General features: G+C 38.1%; 1 protein-coding gene across 1 annotated transcript in view; it reads left to right on the forward strand.

Annotated features, from left to right (window-relative positions):
- The window catches only part of megf10 (multiple EGF-like-domains 10), a 68,801-nt gene that overhangs the window by 30,279 nt on the left and 19,688 nt on the right, over positions 1-18,834 (forward strand). Inside the window, exons 6-9 of the mRNA XM_042396173.1 lie at positions 8,566-8,812; positions 10,261-10,381; positions 11,968-12,104; positions 17,294-17,506. Of these exons, the coding sequence (XP_042252107.1) occupies positions 8,566-8,812; positions 10,261-10,381; positions 11,968-12,104; positions 17,294-17,506 (718 nt within the window). The remainder of the gene's footprint in view (positions 1-8,565; positions 8,813-10,260; positions 10,382-11,967; positions 12,105-17,293; positions 17,507-18,834) is intronic.

Genomic DNA, 18,834 nt, shown 5'->3' on the forward strand with positions numbered 1-18,834 from the left:
TACAAGGAATTAGTGGTGCATAATAATCAAAAAATAGAAGGTAAGAGAAAATACAAGTACCACAAAAAACAGGTGATATAAACATATAATACAATTTTACAATTAAAAAATAAAATATAGTAAGTGAAAGTGTAAGTGAAGAATGTGCAAATGTTCACAGTATAATATATAAACGGTATAAACAGTACCTGTAATCATTATATTATGTATATATATTTCCGTACAGTATATGTATGTGTTTATTCCAAACAGACTCTTCTGTCTGCGTCTGTGCTCTTTCAGATTCTGCTTGCTTACACCTCTATCCCTGAGTCACTCTGACCCTTGAAATTCAGTCAGCTCTTTGCTTCTGCCTCCACTTGGTTTCTTTCAACACCTACAGTATTCTACTGCCCCCAAATGCACTCCTCATGTTCAGTCTAGCTGCACATAAATGATTTAAACAGATCTTGTGTAAGTATTTTACACCCTAATGCACAAGATATAAAAGACAATATGTCTGTACATTGTCAGGGCTAAATGAAGAAACCAGAAACCCAGTAAGACAGTTCAGGAGGGAAAAAGAATAATGAATGAATCCCTCACCTCTCTTAAAGTTCCACTGAAGTTGTTTTAATTTCCATTTACAACACAAAATATCTCTGGTGTCTAAGAAGTCTTTGTCGTCACACATCAGCAGATTTTCTTTTTGTGATTATTATTGTTGCAGTACTTTATGACGTCAAGTATCTCTTGAGCCAGATGGGTTTTGAAATTGTTGGATGGACAACTGAACTTAAAAGAGTGCTCCAGACATTTAGTTCCATACATACATAAGATTTTGGGTATCACAAGAGAGATTAAATAGTGACTGAGATATCCTGACTTTCCAACATTTTAAAGTGTGGGAACGCTATTGGGCACTACAACAAAATCAGGGAGTGCAGCTTAAAGAAGCAAACAGATGATTTGTGGTGCAGGTTCTATAAAGCATGGTATCCCCATGCAAAGACACTGTTGATTGGTGAGATAGTTTTATTGTAATATGCCAATAAATCTCTGGAGGAGGACACACATTCCCACTCAGCGTGGAAAACTAGAGGGACGCTACAGATGTTTTTTCTCACCAGGAATCCTCCGTATCAGTGTGAAAGGCGTTTTCTGTTCCCATGAGCGCACCATGCCTGGTAGACTGGGTAATCACTAAATAGATGGAAAAACATCTCGGTCCCAATCCCTCCCCAGTGTGGAGGGTCAGAGCCGAGCCAACTCTCAACAACTGGCAGCTCAAGTTACTGGCTCATGACTTTTTCTTTTTGTGACTGACTCTTTTCCTCCTGAAATCTCACTTGGTGTGGAGGTGTGAGGAAGCTTTTGAACATTTTTATGTCTTCTTGTGTCTACATGTGAAGATACATGTATGTAGAAGTTACACTGGCTATTTAGTTTTGTTCAGCACCGTAGTTAATAGCAGATGAAGGATAACATTATGGAGTCTTTTTTTATGAGGTTTTTTTTTTTTTCTCCATGATGAATATCCAGTAGAATAAAAACTGTGCAATCCTGCAACTGTGATGTATCTAGCCTTGTGACCATCACAGTGCAGTCTTTTTTGTTCACGGCCATCTTAAATAGGCCAATGAAAGAGACTAGTCTGTTCTCCAGCGAGCGGATGAGGAGCCCCAAGCTCCTGGAGTTTGGCCTTTTTTCAATCTAGGTCAGATTTCACAAAGGTACCAGGATGCTAGACTTGAATGCAGGAGGGTTTTACATGTGCATCTTAGTATCTCTAATCTCCTCCTCCTCTTTGTCTCCTCCCCCACCCCCAATCCTCGCCACTGTTTGTCACACAGGGCCAGACTGCCTGGGGAAAAGGAAGTATGCACTTTCTATCAGGTCAGAATAAAGCAGGCTAATGCAGGAGGAATAAAAGGAGCCTGTTAATCACTTGAACAGCTTCAGAATGGTGGACTGGTTGGAGATGGCTGTGTTACTCTGCATTCTGGGCACATAAACACCAGGCTGTGTTTATGTAGTAGAAGAGAGGAGGCTGATCTCTAAGGAAATCCATAGTTATTTATACAAAAATACCATCTTTATGGTACTGTTTGTATGAATAATTATGGACTGTGTGGGCAGTTGTTTTTACAATAATGCAAGTGACCAAAACCAATATAAAATAATTCTAAACTTAAGGTCCTCTAACTAGCTTTTTCCAGAGCTTTCACCCTCTTCTGGCCGATAGTAGATGGCATCCATTTGGACTGGGAGATTGGAAAAAGTGAGTGAGTGGAGAAGGAACTTTTCTCAAACAAAACTTGACTGATGCTCACCAAAAGTAACTTCAACCTGTTAACAGTGAGCCAAAACTTAAAGCACTAATCAATACTTTTAAATGTACAATGGATCAAATGATAGTGTGTAATGTGAAAGCTCATTGTTTTGGTTTACTAATCAATATTTTTTATATGAACAAGAAATAAACTTACTTTGTACGATATGAAGACAGTTTAGCACTCCACCTCCCCCTCATTTTGTTATTCTCATACAGGCAGGAGACTGTAAGGTGTTTTCAAATTAATTAATTCATTAATTAATGCAGTTAACATTTTAAAATAAAAAGGCTGCAGATCTGCGGATTATCTTATTTGCCAGTTATGTTTCATATTGTATTTCAGTGGACTAAGGACACGTATATATATATCACGTCATATCACGTGCACGTGCCTGGTTTTTATGTAGGGGAGAACGAGGTAACATGAACTACTTTTTACATTTGATGATTTTACTTCAAAATTAAAGTGTATTTGTTTCAAATAATAGTTACCATATATACCTCAGGTTGTTGTGTATCCATGGAAATTAAAACAAGTTATCTAATTATTATGGTTTTAGAACAATGAGCCATCAAAAAAAGTTAGTCTTATGGCACAACTTGACCCAAGGTAGGGGTAAAATGAGCATGGAGATGGGGTAAATTGAGCACTCTATGGGTAAATAGTGCTACCATTAAATATTGATATAAAAATTACACAAAATCAAACAAATTTGAGATAATTTTGTACTTTATCAATGCCACCAATTTAACAAAGGCAAAAACTTATACTTTTAAGTAAAATGATATGTTTGTATCCTGTTACACAACATGTTACCTAAACATTTTCAGTAAAGATTAAAGTGTGATCTGAGCTACAGAAAGAATGTATGTGTAAATGTGCTTTTCTGTATACAGACAGGTGACAAATTAAAGGAAAAACCACTACGTCCTTGACTCCTACAGTGAGGGGATCTGGTGGCTCTGTTATGCTTTGAGGGGCATTTTGCATTTTGCTCACACTGACTGAAATTAACATGTAATAATGTCCAAAACTTATGTGTTTTAATTAAGATACAAGACTGATAACTTTAGTAACATGATGAATTCACTTGGCATGACAAAAATCATTTTATTTGCTCTGTTTTGCTTACACCTCTCTCCATGTGCTTGAGTCCAAGATGGATTGAGTAATGTGAACTATACTTTCTTAATTTGTGGTCACATGATTACTTTTGCTTATGATTACCTAGATAAAGGGGGTGGCTCATTTTACCCACTGGCTCTATATACCCCGTTCTCCCCCACGTGGGTTTTGAAACTAATAAAAAAAACATACATTGTTAGGACCAGTCATTCAGGGCTTCAGCTTTTTGGTGCTCAAAAACTGGTATTTTAATGGAACAGAGCGGAACTTATCTTGGAGTATCGGAGAGAGGTGGAGAAATATCTCAGAACATGACAAAACGCAACAAACACAACGAAATACACTTCCGTGTAAATATTTTTCTAATGTGATGTGAGTCAAATAAACTAATGAAATGTTAGTATTTAGTCCTCCTTGACTAGGAAATTTGAGATGTGCTACCATTTTTTAATATTTTTGGAACATGCCTACTGGATTTTGGGTTTAGCACTCCACTGAGAATCCCATTGTTGAAGCGTAACCTCCTTCTCCAATTCATAACGAAAAAAGTGTTTTCACTGATGTACTACATCTAGTACAGGTGTCACTGCACTACTGAAATTGGAATAAAACTGCCACTCTCAGGATCAATCCTGAGCTCCTTCAGAGTTGTCAGGACATTTTTATTTATTATTAAGTATGATGGTATTCTAAGTCATTAAAGAAATAACATTTTGTTGTCCCATAAGTTAGTTGTTGCCTGACACTATTGGAGTTATAAGACCATTTAGAGCTAAAAAGGCACAGCAAAGTGTTAGAGAACGCTTGTAAATGATGATGGGACAGAGGTGCAGTGCGTTACTGTTCATCAGTTATTTTGTGGTAATTTAAACATTTAAAGATCAGCTTAAACAAAAAGGCCCTGTCTTCTTCTCTACTTTTACATGATGCATGCATGCATTTAATTATGATAAGTTCCATAGGAGTGAAGACTCCTGAAATAAATTGAGTTCAATTTAGTTGAATTATTTTGAAATATGTTCATACTATTTACATGGGAAATATTGCACTCAGTATGCCTTTAGTTTCAGTAGCAGTCTTACATTTGGTTCAAAGACATAATTCATTATTTCAGGCTGAAAAGGCTTTGATTCATTTAGCATTCTCTACCTTGCTTCTCTCTCTGCTGCTGCGGCTCATGAAGTGGCAGTACATCTGTCCTCTGCACTGCACACAGACACTATATTAAACACATATCCAGAGAGAAAGGCACATATGACCATAAACCACAGGAACACCATCACTGCAATCACCTAGTTTTACTGCAGTTGCGATGTGTATACTCTAATCAGAGCAGTGAAACCACAATCAGCTGCAGAGGTCAGTCACAGCCTGCAGGATACCACAGAACAGATGGGAAACAGTTTTCCTTATTTACCATAGACACGGTACTATCAGGATCAGAGGTGAAGCTCTGAAAACCTAAAGCTAGCTGTTGAGTGTGGCTTGAGATTAGGTTTGAGATGAAAACATTGTGGATTGACAGCTGACAGGTGACCAAACATACTCTGTAACTGGTTTACATCTCCGAGACAAAGTCAAATGATTTTTTCTCCGATTACCTGCTGTGAAAACCAAAGTTAACAAGGTTACAACAGCATAACGACAGGTTTTTAGAGAATGAAAGGTCATTCCAGACCTTAGAGACGGTAGTTTAATAAGATTTTTTTAAAACTTAAGCTCCATACACTAGTTTTCTGGAGTTTATTTCAATTTGAATCTTAAATTAGTCACTGAGATCTGGGAGCAAAAGAAAGCTGATGAGTCAGAAACATGAGCAGTCAGATGAAGGTTGTAAACAAACATCCAGGTTAGCGAACTTATCTGGAAGAGAAAAGGTGAAATATGAAATTATAATCCATACATCTAAACCCACTCCATGCTTCAACTTTGACTTATTCTACTCACTGTAGTTCAGTCAGCATGTGGGATGGGTTATTATGTGAATATGTACAGTGTTGATATTTGGACTGTGACCTTATATTATACGATATTTGGTGAGTGACGATAATAACTTCCAAATAAAATGGTTTATCGTTGGTTTGTTTATAACCTGTCTGATTGTCTAACTGATCGTGCTTCTTGATTTGTCAGACTTCTTTATAGCAATGTTGCCGTGTTTGCGGATCACATGTTTTTCATATCAGAGAAGAAAGAGATTACCTTAACATCTTTTGCGTTGGGAGGAGGCTACTAGTTTCTTATAATCAGGAGTGTGTCAGCTGGTTGCAAGTCTTGGGCAGGCTGATATGTGGTCGTTTGTCATGTGGGAGAAAGCAAATTTACAATGGTAGGTTGATCCAAATATGTCTGACAGGCAAAAGGCACATATCCTTATGTTGGGATACCTGTTCTCTGAGACTATGCCTCATAATTCATCCTTCAAGTCAGTGGATAACCCTCTATTTCATCTGAACATCATTCTGAAGTGTACAAATGTCACGCTCCTCTGCAGTTGTGTTCAGGAGAAAAAGTGATCTGGAGGTAGTATCATCCACATCAATATTTGCCAAACGGAAAATACATGTACTGTATGTAGCAACCGGCTTGAATGATGCAAAGTCAGTGAAACGTCAAACTCCAACACAATGGTTTTTCAGCATAACAGACTGAGCTGCGTCTTTACCGTCTTAAGCATCTATTTTGTTCAGCACTCTCATCAAGCTGGTTTCCAGCAGCAGCATGCAGCTGTTTGCAATAAAAAAGCTCTGATAAAACCACACTACTACTGTACACTACATGCCCAGCACCAAACAGCAGACAGACACAGTTAGAGACTAGCTGGCGAGCATTTAACTGCTAAAGAGACAGATATTTCTCTCAGGAGTTGGTGATCAAATGTTGCTTTGCTGGATGTGTTAAAGGCAACTTCTTTGCTAACAAGTTGGCTACAATAACGATAAGTTAATATGTCAGTGTTGTCTTTACAGCTTGTTCTGCTGCCCCCAAATGGCCAAAAAATCAATAAATTTTGTCTTTAGCTTAAACAGCAGAAGGTTATAAACTATAAATGTTTGTAGTTACCTGTTACATATCTCACAGACGCATCTTTGGACCGTTGTCTTTATAGACTATATAGTTTGTAGTTGGAGTATGCATATAGCTTTTCAGGGGAATCAGTTTTCAGGTGTCAGTTTTGTAAATATAGTGGTATTATAACCAATAGAAATTATGGCAAAACTATAAAACATTAGACCTGCCAGAATTATTGCCCACAGAAGGGCTAGCTGACTACAGAGCCACATAGAGTAAAAAGCCCCTATCTCAACTGTCAATTTCTCTATTTTTTTCCTGGTTAAAATCTCGCTTTCCCCTAAACTTAATATAGACCACCATGACGTAGAGTCCCATAATGAAAGGTCTGGCAGTCACTGTAAACCTTCTATTTGTTCTCCAGTCATTGCCAGTGGCCTCCTGACGTGTTCACTTCAAGATTAAAGACATCCAGAATAAACATGCCGTACAACACATTCTCAGGTTTACCAGTTAACTGTGGCTACACATGGAGAAGCTCCCATACTGCAAGTGGTGATGGGAAGGCCAGATGCACGGCAAAGCTGGCTTGTGTGTAAGAGGTGTGGTCTGATTAAGGCTGATATCCAACAGCCAGAGGTTAATGAGGTGGGTTCAGGTCGCCGCCTGCCTGGCCACACGGTAATTTAGATTGTAGAATCAGATGTTTTTCATGTCAGTGATGAGGAGCAGGCTTTGGTTTCAACCTCCAAAGTTTGTTCAATTCTGTTTGTTCAGTGGTGGCACACAGCTCGCTGTCAGATCTCAGTTTGGTTCATGGAGTTAAGTGTTTGAACTCATTTCTGTATGAGATAAAAGCATATAAATAAAAGAGAGTAAATGCTATTTATGTGAATGGGAGTGTTAAAATCTCAGCAGGATGATGGAATCAGGAGATCGATTACCTCACGTTGCATTTTATACTTTTTTTGTTTCTTGTTGTCAACAAATTCCACAAAAACACGAATACCAACAATGACTTCATCTACTTAGTATTGTGTATCAAAGCTTGATATATCTTATTCCTCTGTGTCATAGAGTTCTATTGTTGTGTAAAAATTATTAAAAACACATCAGTGAGCCACATTGTTGCACTGGGTTACATGTTCCTTCATCACCATGAACACACACATACACACACACTGTAGTTTATCTGGACTCAATCCAACACACACTGTCCTGCTGCCAGAAATACTCACCTGAACACCAAATATATTCGCCACTGAAAATAGTCCCCAACAAATTCACTATTTCCCCCTGTTTGAGTAACGTTTGTTAAAAAATACACTGACCAGCTGTTTTAGAAAATGATTGAGCCTTTTTTTTTTTTTTTTTTTAAAGAAAACTATACATTTGTGAGTCATTTTCAAATGTTTCATCTTTGTCTGGAACAAATTGGGTTGGTGCTGACAGTGTATGGAATACAACAGACAGACCAAACAGACCAAATTGTGTGCCAATCCAAATGATAGATGTTGAGATACTTCACTGGTTAATTGAAAACCTTGACCTGGGATCAACAAAGTCAGTAGTATTTATCATCAGCAGGACCTGTACCAAATTTTAAAACACTGCATCCAATAGTTGTTGAGATATTTCAGACCTATTGACCAAACAACTGACTGACCAACACTGCCTTCCCCAGAGACACAGTAATATAGAATAACACCATACTTATCCTTTAAGTATTTGCAGCTGAGTTCCACTGGGTGCTGGTGTCCATGAAGCTCTTTGAGATCAGGGTTGGACATGGTCATAGGGTCACTTGGCCAAGAATCAGTGCAGGGCCAGTGATTACCTGGCTGATAACAGCATCTTGTGTTCAGAGCTTGACATGGGGATATTACATTACATGTCATTAGGTTTTGGTGTTTAAGGGCCCCCAGTTCAGGCTGAACATAGGTCCTTGGTGTAAAAAGTTTATAAGAGGGCTGAATACTGGTATACAATGATTCAATTCTAAAGCCCTTTTAAATGGCTTTTATGTAATGTCTTCTTTTGTCTGGTAGTAGTACTAAAGATGAGAACAATCATGTCAGAGATGATCATCACTCTTCATTCATCTCATCCTCAGCTTGTGACAGTAACCACTGGGGCCCCCACTGCAGTAACCGATGCCAGTGCCAGAACGGAGCTCTGTGTAACCCCATCACTGGAGCCTGTATCTGCACTCCTGGATACAGAGGCTGGCGCTGTGAGGCCCAGTGTGAAGTGGGTACCTATGGTAATGGATGCCAGCAGAAATGCCAATGCCAGAACGGAGCTGCCTGTCACCATGTGACCGGAGAATGCAAGTGCTCACCAGGATACACTGGAGCTTTGTAAGTGTGTGTGTGAGAATCTGTTTTCTGTTTCTAATCCCAGCAGTGACATGAAATTAAATCTTCTCTTGTGGCTCAGTGCCTACATAGAAACACTTTTTACACAATTTTGTACTCTGTTGCTGGATATGTTAACATGCATGAAGAATTTCTTTCCAAAGCCAGCGCCTCAATTGTTTTGTTTTGGACCAGAGTATGAGCTCATCTTGTGTCCACGGGTCAACGCAGAACCAAGTTACTAAAGAAACAGGCTGGAACAGCAAGGATTTATGTGATCAAGTTGTGTTCAATAAGACCTTACGTGATATCTGGTGTATCAAGCTTCATTTTCACTGCCCATATGTGTGTAGAGGGCTAGTCCAGTCCACTGTAAGAAAATCCACAATCTTTGGTCCGATTTTCACTTGTTGTTATTACACTTGTTATTATTTGGATAAAATCCAGATGTCATTTAATTCACTTCATTTACACTTAGTCATCTTGCTTCTCTGTTAGCCAGATCAATGCTAGTAAATCCAGGTTGCTGTAACTCAGGTCCAGAGGGTGGTGGTAGTGCAGTTGAAGTTTTTTTTAGCTGCCAAAAAATGCCAGAAGAAAAATAAATTGTTCAGTTACAGCAATAGGCTATTTGAGATAAGGCAGGCCTGAGGATTCAATCACAGATTTCTGTCTGACTTTATGTGGCCTCATGTTGTCATCAGTAATAATAATGTCAAGAGATCAAGGTAACGGACAAATGTCAACTAATGTTTGAATTTCTTTATTTCAGGATGTGAATTAGTTTGAGGTAATGGGTCTGAAATTTCTGTGTAAAATCATTTTTAAAAAACTGAAGGTTACAGAATAAAATCTGTCATGAATATCACAGATATTCAGCATCTTAATACTGTATCACAAAGTATCATATCATAAAAACACTTGTGACAGAGTATTATTATTATTGAATAATACTCACTATTAAATCACATTCAGTCAGGATGTGATAGATGTTTATGTGACAGGCTACTGGAAACTGTCTGACTGCATCTTTATTTTACTTTTTTATCATTAGTTCTATAACAGTTAGTTGATTAATTAGTCATTTATCAATCAAAAATCCCAACTATGCTTTTTTTTGTTTTATTGTACATTAAATATCTTTGGGATTTGGACCGCTGGTTAAACAAAACAAACCATTTGATTATGTCAGCGACAGTTTATAGATATAATGATAAATCAATTGATTGAAAAAAAATATTCAACATTAATTGATAATCAAAATAATAATTAATTGCAGTCCAAATTCCATTGCAACAATAATGTAACATGGAACTGAAAATAAAAGTTTCACTGTTAAGGATTGCACATGTCAAGCAGGTTTGAGTGTTGTTACATAGAGTAAACCTCCATATGAGACAGTCAGAAGGTGGACAGATATTAACCACATGTTGTTTTGTTTGTCCTCAAAGCTGTGAAGACCTGTGTCCTCCAGGTAAACATGGGCAGCAGTGTGAGGAGAGGTGTCCATGTCAGAATGGAGGAGTGTGTCACCATGTGACTGGAGAGTGCTCCTGTCCTGCAGGATGGATGGTACACACCCCCAACACACTCCCTACACGACCCCTGCTGTTTGTTTTAACGCTTCAGAAGAACAACTTATTGTCATTCATATTCCTCATGAATAAATAAATTAGACACAACGCCTACACCAGTGCACAGTGGCATAATACATACAGGACTATACATGACATGAGCTGTGTCACATATCATGATGTCATGAGATGAGGTTAGTGCCTGCTGTCTTGTACATTCAAATATGACCTATTAAAGGAATAACATTTTAGGAAGTACACCTGTGTGCTTTTCGGTGAACAGTGGGTGCAGTGACTGTGTACAGCTTCCTGGAGTCTTGTTGTCACAGTGAAGTGACAGAAACCTAAACCTGTTCTCACCATCTGTATCTGGCAACCTGCGCTGTAGCCATAGACAGTTTTGTTAGCTCAAAAATAGTTTCAGCACATAACTCCCTCTAAAACCACAAATTGTAGTTTTTATATTACATTTTGTACAAACAAAACAAACAAAAACAAACAAATGAGATACAACATGTTAATAGAAAATAAGATACAACACGCTTAACTCACGATTAGACCTTGCAGACTGGCTGCTGGATCCTCAATGTAGTTAATCATAAAAAAGAAAGACTAGGACAGCATACAATTTTGACTTTTAATATTGCAACATATATACAACATTTTAATCAATGAAATTTAGAGGTGTTGGTAGATGCATTTTTGAAATTCGGACAGAGTCAGGCTAGCTGTTTCCCTCTGCTGCTAGTCTTTATGCTAAGATAGGCTAACCACATTCTGACTACAGCTCTGTACTGAACACACCGACATGAGACTGATTTTCATCTGAACATCTCACTCTCAGAAAGAACGCAAATAAATGTATTTCCCAAAATGTTTCTACACATTTCTAAATTGACAGTATTTATAGATTATGTGTCCTCCACATTCCCATGGCCTTGATGTAGCTGTGAGGCTGGGGTTTTAGGTTTGACCTTTCTGTATTTAAAAGGAGAAGAATCATCAAAACAGTAATTGTTAGAAATACTGCAAGAGAAGTCAGATGAACTGATGGCATAACATAATTTAGCAACACACTGGGCATGAAAGAAGCATCTTAAAGATGGTGCACTAGACCTGGAGACAGAGGCAGTCACCATAATCCTCAAAGTAAGAACAGTATCATCAGACATGCTGCTATCTTCTGATAACATGTCATTTTGAGCTGAGCCAGAGGAGAGAAAATCATGGCATGTGTCAAGGAATGAGCAGTCTCTTCAACATATTTGATAAAGTTAAAAGGCTCAGTGAGATTCAAAAGGTCTCTGGATACATACAGTACCAGTCAAAAGCACTATATCAAAATCAGTATCCTACATGATGTGATAGGAGCTCAGTGCATTCTTGCAGAGAAGCAGAGTTATGGATGAAAACAAAGAATAGAGGGTCTATAATATATCTGAGATGAGAAAATGAATTACTTGATTTCACACGTCAATAGGCCTGTTGACATTTAATACATGTACTGTGTAAAACTGAGTTTAGGCCTAGAAGCTACACACAAAGTTCAGAAATTAATGTTCTTGTTGTTGTTGCTGAATGCAGGGCACAGTGTGTGGCCAGCCATGTCCAGAGGGGAGATTTGGACCGAACTGTTCTCAGGAATGCCAGTGTCACAACAACGGCTTCTGTGTCTCGTCCACTGGACAGTGTCTCTGCAGCCCTGGATACACAGGAGAACGGTAAGAGTACATTTTTACTACACGTAAGAAGAAATTGTGAGCATGAAAGATCTGGACTGTCTGGTTTGTTAGAGGATGTTAATCCTGCAACAAGGCTGCACACAGGATTCAGTTTTTGTGATTTAAGACTTATCACACTGCATAACAAAGAAGAGTGTGCACATAAAATAGGTGCAATGATGTTTTTAAATAAATGTGTGAATTTTAAGGACACATTCACAAATTTACAGTGCCCTAAAAGATGATGAGTAGTTACTGAATTACTTTATTGATATTTTCATCTAACTACACCCTAAGCTCAGAAAATGTTTCTGTTAATGAGCTGCTGATTGTGCAACAGAGACCCTCAGAGTTTTTACAAGTGCATACTTAGAATTATTTTCAAGTAGAAAATAACAAGTGTTATTGATGTTTTTCAGTGATGGAACATTTGTGTTTAATGATCCAAAACTACTCCTTTCAAGAGTAGTTTTGACATATATAACAATTGATATATAATCCATCTGAAGCTGCACAGTGCTCTTAAAAACATCCTGACAACAGAAAGCCTGAACCAGTGATTAATGCTTATCACTAACTCACTTCCGATCACTATAATGGGATGAGATTTAGACCAACTTTAGGAACAGTAGGTGTGCTGTCTGTTGCAAGATTGTTTATTTTAAATAACTTTATGACACACTGATTTTGTTACAAGTGCTAAATATGTAGCAAATATGTTTAACCATGCAGGGATTGTGCTTTGAAATAAATGGTATCAGAGGCAGTGAAATATTGATAATAGTCTAAAGATGGAAGAGTAATATTAGAAAGTGCACTTTTGTGACAAAAAGGCAAATGAAACTGCAGTATGAACTGAGGATATTGTTACTATGCTTCAACTTGTTGATAAGTCTACAATTACACAGTGAATGTTATGTTTGGTCAGTCACACTGTCAGTATAGCAAGAATAGGCAAAATCTTCAAGTGCGAGTTAAGGATTTGCTGAGGGTGGAGATGGTCACATTTTGGCCCTGCGGTTAAGTGAGACAATAATATCACAGGTCAGACTGGTCATCCCCTGTTGAGAAGCCATAGTGGAAACATGTATGATCATGGTTAGACATGCCACAGAGCTGCCACAGCATGCTGTAGTCAGCTGAAATGGCAGTATATTATGAAGTCAAAACTCTGTTATGAAGTTCAAACTCTTGTTTATAAGTTTAAAAGTATGTTTTGTGGATTTTAGAGGGTCTTTATAAAGCCACCACAAGATTTGTCCCTTTAATTGTGTTTTTCACACACCACATTAAAAAACTAAATAACATATTTTTCATATCTCATCCAAGCAGAAAAAATACAGTAAGCAATAATGAAAATAACCACATCATAAGCCGGATAATATTGGTGATGTTACAGCTCATGATTGCTGACTGTCATAGAAATGCAACACAGTTTCCAGCTTGTCGTCACAGCTAGCGATGGAAAGATTTGTCACCGTAAACAGAACTCAGAAAATGCTGATTCATCTCAGCCCTCAACACAGACGACCAAAAGAAGTTAAATGAGACATTGAAAGCCACCAAGCTTACAACCTCACTCACAGGTTTTGTCTGCTTGTAAATCACAGACTCATCTGTCAGTGGAGTCAGACCTACTGTTCACTCTCTCCTCACATCAAGAGACCTTTACACACAACATCTCATGGGAGTGCCATGAAAACAAAATTCCTGTGATGGGTTGCCATGGTTAAAAGAGTCTGCAAACCACTGAACTACAGTTTATCATCCATTAGGAATTTTACTGCTTGGATATGGAATCAGTGACAATATTCTTTTTACAGTATTCAAACATACATTCTTACATAAAGCCATATCATATGCACAACAGGATCTAAGATTGACCTTTTATGAAAGGATAAGACCTGTCACTTTCTATAGTTTCTTCTTGCTATCTGCAGATAGCTGTTTAGTTGCATTAAGCACAGTTATTGTTCTTGTAGCAGCAAGATTAATAATCCAGGACAGCAGGGTCTTTCAAAACAATGAAACTTAATTGTCTCTGTAGCTCAGGGAGCTTGAATCCCCCCTGTAAAGATACAGAAGACATGAACTGGGTGATTATAAAGTGAAACAAACTAAATCCAAATAAAATCATCTGTATCTGCTTAATTCTTCCACATCCTCCAGACCATCATAGAGAGGGAAGTCAACCAGGGAGCCCAGTCAGTGTTTTCACAGACAAATCTCAGCAGAGCGCCACGCAGGGCTTTAGGTCCATATAATTAGCAATATCAGAGAGCACGCACCATATACTTAAGCAGACCAGTGACGAGACAGGAATAGCCCTTCCAAGTGCACTTTTATGAGTAAATAAGGGTTTGAGGGAAGCCGAACGTCACGGTATAGCACTGCTTGAAAATAGGTCGGCCATGCCACACCCGAACCCACTGGAATCCATTAACAGGATGGTGAGGGAAGGGGGGGGGGCATTATCTGCACCTCGAAAAGAGAGAACACCAACAACTGGGAAATGAATTGCTGAGTTTTGCTGGAATGTGGATGATACACTGGAGAGGCTTCAATAAGTTTGACAGTACCGTCAGCGGGGATGGATGTAGAAATGTGTCTGGTGCAAGGGCGTAGCTTTGGTTTTCACTTTGGTAAGGACATTTTTGTCGGACGGCCAAAATAATTGTGTATTTGTACTTGCTCTCTATCACATTTTTCTTTTTCATAGGCACATGTTCACACACACATACACACATAAAGAGCCTGACTCTGCAAAATGTTTACTGAATATGCATTTGCTGACTTGCCTGACACCGGACTTATATCATGATTTTTTCTCTGATTTTTACATTTTATTTTATTGATAGATTACTTAACAATAAATCTGAAACCAAAATTAATATTGAAAATCAACATATCATAGACCTCTCTTTAAATCATCTCAAAAACTTCTATTCCTATGTAGATATAAAGGGCTCATTCTAAGGTAACAAAAACACAACAATTCTTAGTTTCAGTTTCATTATACACTAATTAACACATATGAAAATACTACATACTTATGAAAATGATATTCCAGTTCTACCAAGTCCATTCTGTTGACAGTAAATCCTATACACTGGTCTTTAAATACATTTTGCAGGGCAAAGGGCAGTCAGTCTCTATGTCCAACACTGTTCCAGAGATCTTGATGTTGTTTTGGTTGAATATTCATCATCCCCATAGGATGATCCTAGTGGTAGGTAAGCCCTTGAGCTTATCTATAGTGACACTGAGTATTTAGATGTAAGATCTGTTGTAAATGGTTTCATGAGAATGGAGTTGACTGTCTAATCTCGGTATAGAACCTGTAGCTGAAGTGAGTCTAGTCAAGTTCAAGTTCCTTTATTTGTCATTTGCACAATAATTACGGTGATGCAGTTATTGGCAATGAAAATCTTGAATCTCAGGCTCTTCCACAATGCTCAAACCAATATGGCAAGTAAAAAGTAAAAATAAGAAAAGTAGAGTAAGAATGTAAGACATAACATTCAAGAAACATGAACATATATATACTGCTGTGGTGGTTAAATAGCCTTGTGGACAGTAGTGAGTAGACAGTAGTAGAACAGTAAATATATTGTGTTTACTGTGCAGTAATAAATATGTATACAGTGATGTAAACAAATGTAATGTATAAAGCCTGTCAGTGCAGAAGTAAAGTGTTCAGTCTCTGAGCCTGGTGGTGCAGGACTGGATGCTGCCTGACACAGCAGGCAGAACAGTTTGTGGTTTGGGGTGATCGGGGTCTTTGATGATCCTGTTGGCTTTCTTCCTGCACTACTGGGTGTAGAGGTTGTCTGTGGATGGCAACTCCATTCTGGTGATGTGCTGAGCAGTTTTCACCACCCTCTGTAATGCCTTACGATTGAAGGCGATGCAACTGCCATACCAGTCTGCAGAACTTTTCAGAGATTCATGTTCAAAGGAAACATTAACAGTAAAAATAAAACTTTGTGAAAGAACTGCAGATTAATAAACTGTAATAGGAAAATATATTTGTAGGACTGCTCAGTCAGGATGTATTCATGGGAATAATAGGACTTCCTATATGGATCACTGACCTTCAGAATAAAAGCAGTGGGGGGTTTGTGTTAAAGTAATACAATTTTGCTATCATACTGACTAAATGAAAGCACAAATGAATCATCACTGTCAGAAAAATGGATTACTATAACATACAATTGTAATATTATATAGGACAAAAAGGGGGACTATTATAGTACTTTTACTATCTTTCTAGCACCAGTGATTAGTCCATGCTTTCATTTAGCTGGTATGATAATTCAGTACTGCATTACATTCCTTGAAAACTTTTTAACAGAATTTTCCAGTTTTATTCTGAATGCATAATCTGTAAATGTGACTTCAATACTATTTCATCCAAAGTGTACACTCAGTTTAGCAATCTTTTTACAGAGTTTATGCTATGGGAATAAATTTGTGTCAAAATAATTGAACAAAATCTTTCAAAAATCAAACCAAAAAAATGAAATTGAAAATCAATAAAAAGAAATTGAAAGCAAAACAATGACCTCAAAGGCAGAACAAACAATAAAACTACAAAGGAGTGCTACATTTAATCACAAAATTCACAATTTTCTTTTACTTTATTGACCACTGTGGGCGCAGCCCTGTAACACCCGCTCACAGGAGAGCTTTGTGTTAGATCTGAAACTGAAAAATTCAGAACTGAACCCTGAAAAAACTTAACTGCAAAAGAAAACTCCTGATCAATAAAAGAAAGTGAGAATATTGTAATCAAATGTTACTTTTCATTTATTTTTATTCACTTTCAATGACATTTTTTTCTTTTGTTTGATTCTTGGAAGATTTTGCTCAATTATTATGACAAATTCAATCCAGTATTATTCAGCCATGTGCACTGATTCCTAAACTGAACACTGTTTATGATTCATTTATTTCCATCTTTAAAAACATTTTACAGATATGTTAAATATGTATTGTTAACATTTTGATATAAAACTTGATGTGTGTGACAATACTTTTCTCCAAAAGCATATTTACTAAAACAAATGTGTTCCATATGAACAGAATTCTCAGGAGAAACAGTAGCATCATAGATAGTGAAGAACTGATCACCTCCACCTTTCCAAATCATTGACCATGGGCATCACTGTGTGTCTCTGTGTGAACAGGTGCCAGGACGAGTGTCCAGTTGGTACTTATGGTGCTGGCTGTGCAAAGACGTGTCGCTGTAAGAACAACAGCAAGTGCTACCACACCAACGGAATGTGTCTGTGTGAGCCAGGCTACACAGGGGAGACATGTGACGTCCGAATGTGTCCTGAAGGACACTATGGCCTGCGCTGTGATAGGAAGTGTCCATGCTACACCCAGACTACACGCAGGTACAGTATGCAGTATGCAGCGAAAAGTGTTGATCTCCAAATAAACAGAAATACATTTCATGTCGTCAAATTTAAACAGAAAATCTTCATCCATCAGCTTCTTAAGTCCCAGAATATTTATCTCAAACCTTTAAATCCTGGATCTTTCTAGTTCAAGTTAGAGAGTCTGTATATGTTTGTCAGTGTGATTATGTAGACAGCTGACTGTTGAGAGCCAGTAGTCAGTGATCAGTTAGGTTAGCACAGCTGGCGGGCTGCATGTGTCATTGGAGAGAACAGCTGTCCCTCTGCTTCTCAATGGGACTGCTGTGTCAGGTGGACCAGCTGTCAGTCAAACACATACACCAACAAACACAAGCAGATTCCACCTGTGTTACTACAGATAATCCTCACCCTGCTGGCACAGAATGGGGAACATCATGGAGACTCTCAGTCCATCAGTATCATTCTGATTCAGTCACCTCCTACATCTCACTGTGCCCTTCACCTGCACAGTTTATTTTAATTCTAGATTTCAAAGGACTAATAGACGCTGTGTTAAAGTTCTGATGCCTGACCCAAACTTGGCATGATCCAACAACATATCAGGGTTTGGGTCAGATTATTTCATAAAGCTTCAGGCTCAGGTTTGGTTACTTTCAAAAGTAATTTCAAAAGACATTTCTCTCTTTGATTCTGACTGAGATAATCATCTGCTTCCATGTTTGTCATGTGTAGCAAGAAGATACACAATGTCTCGAGGGAAAAGTGGCAAATGTGTTTCACTAGCTCAGCTAGATAACGTGCAGTAATGAATAAAACAAGCAAACATATGGCTTTGAGTTCCAGTCCTGGTTTTAAATTTGGCAGTATCAGTCAGGTTCAGTTGAGTCGGGCTGGGTATGGGTCTTAGTTTCAGGCATTTGCAGAACCCTAGCCTCTGCAGCCAGAAGGTTTTGTTTTATTCTCTGAATCTGAAAAATATACAATTCCAAATAGTCAACCAAACAGACACTAATAACTTTTTTCCAAACCAAGACTCTGCAGTTCTTGTTTTTGGCCCACTGGTGACAAGGCATAAAAGAACAATTTAAGTATAGCCAGGAGGAGGCTGTGTACAGGCTCTTCACTCTATGTGGACACTGGCAGTGCTCCATTTGATCGTGAAGGTGTGCTTCTTGTTACATAGTGGCAAGGATGGAGAAGCCCTTGCAGGCAGGTGTGAGTGCAGGCAGTATATGAGGCAGCAGGTCTGATGTTAATCTCTCATCCGCTGATTATCAGGTGGTAGTAAATGCAGTAAAATTTCATCTTTTCACAGCTTTAAACTGTTGGCAAAGATACTGCAG

The sequence above is a fragment of the Thunnus maccoyii genome, chromosome 19, assembly GCF_910596095.1.
Source record: "Thunnus maccoyii chromosome 19, fThuMac1.1, whole genome shotgun sequence".
NCBI classification, from domain to species: domain Eukaryota; kingdom Metazoa; phylum Chordata; class Actinopteri; order Scombriformes; family Scombridae; genus Thunnus; species Thunnus maccoyii.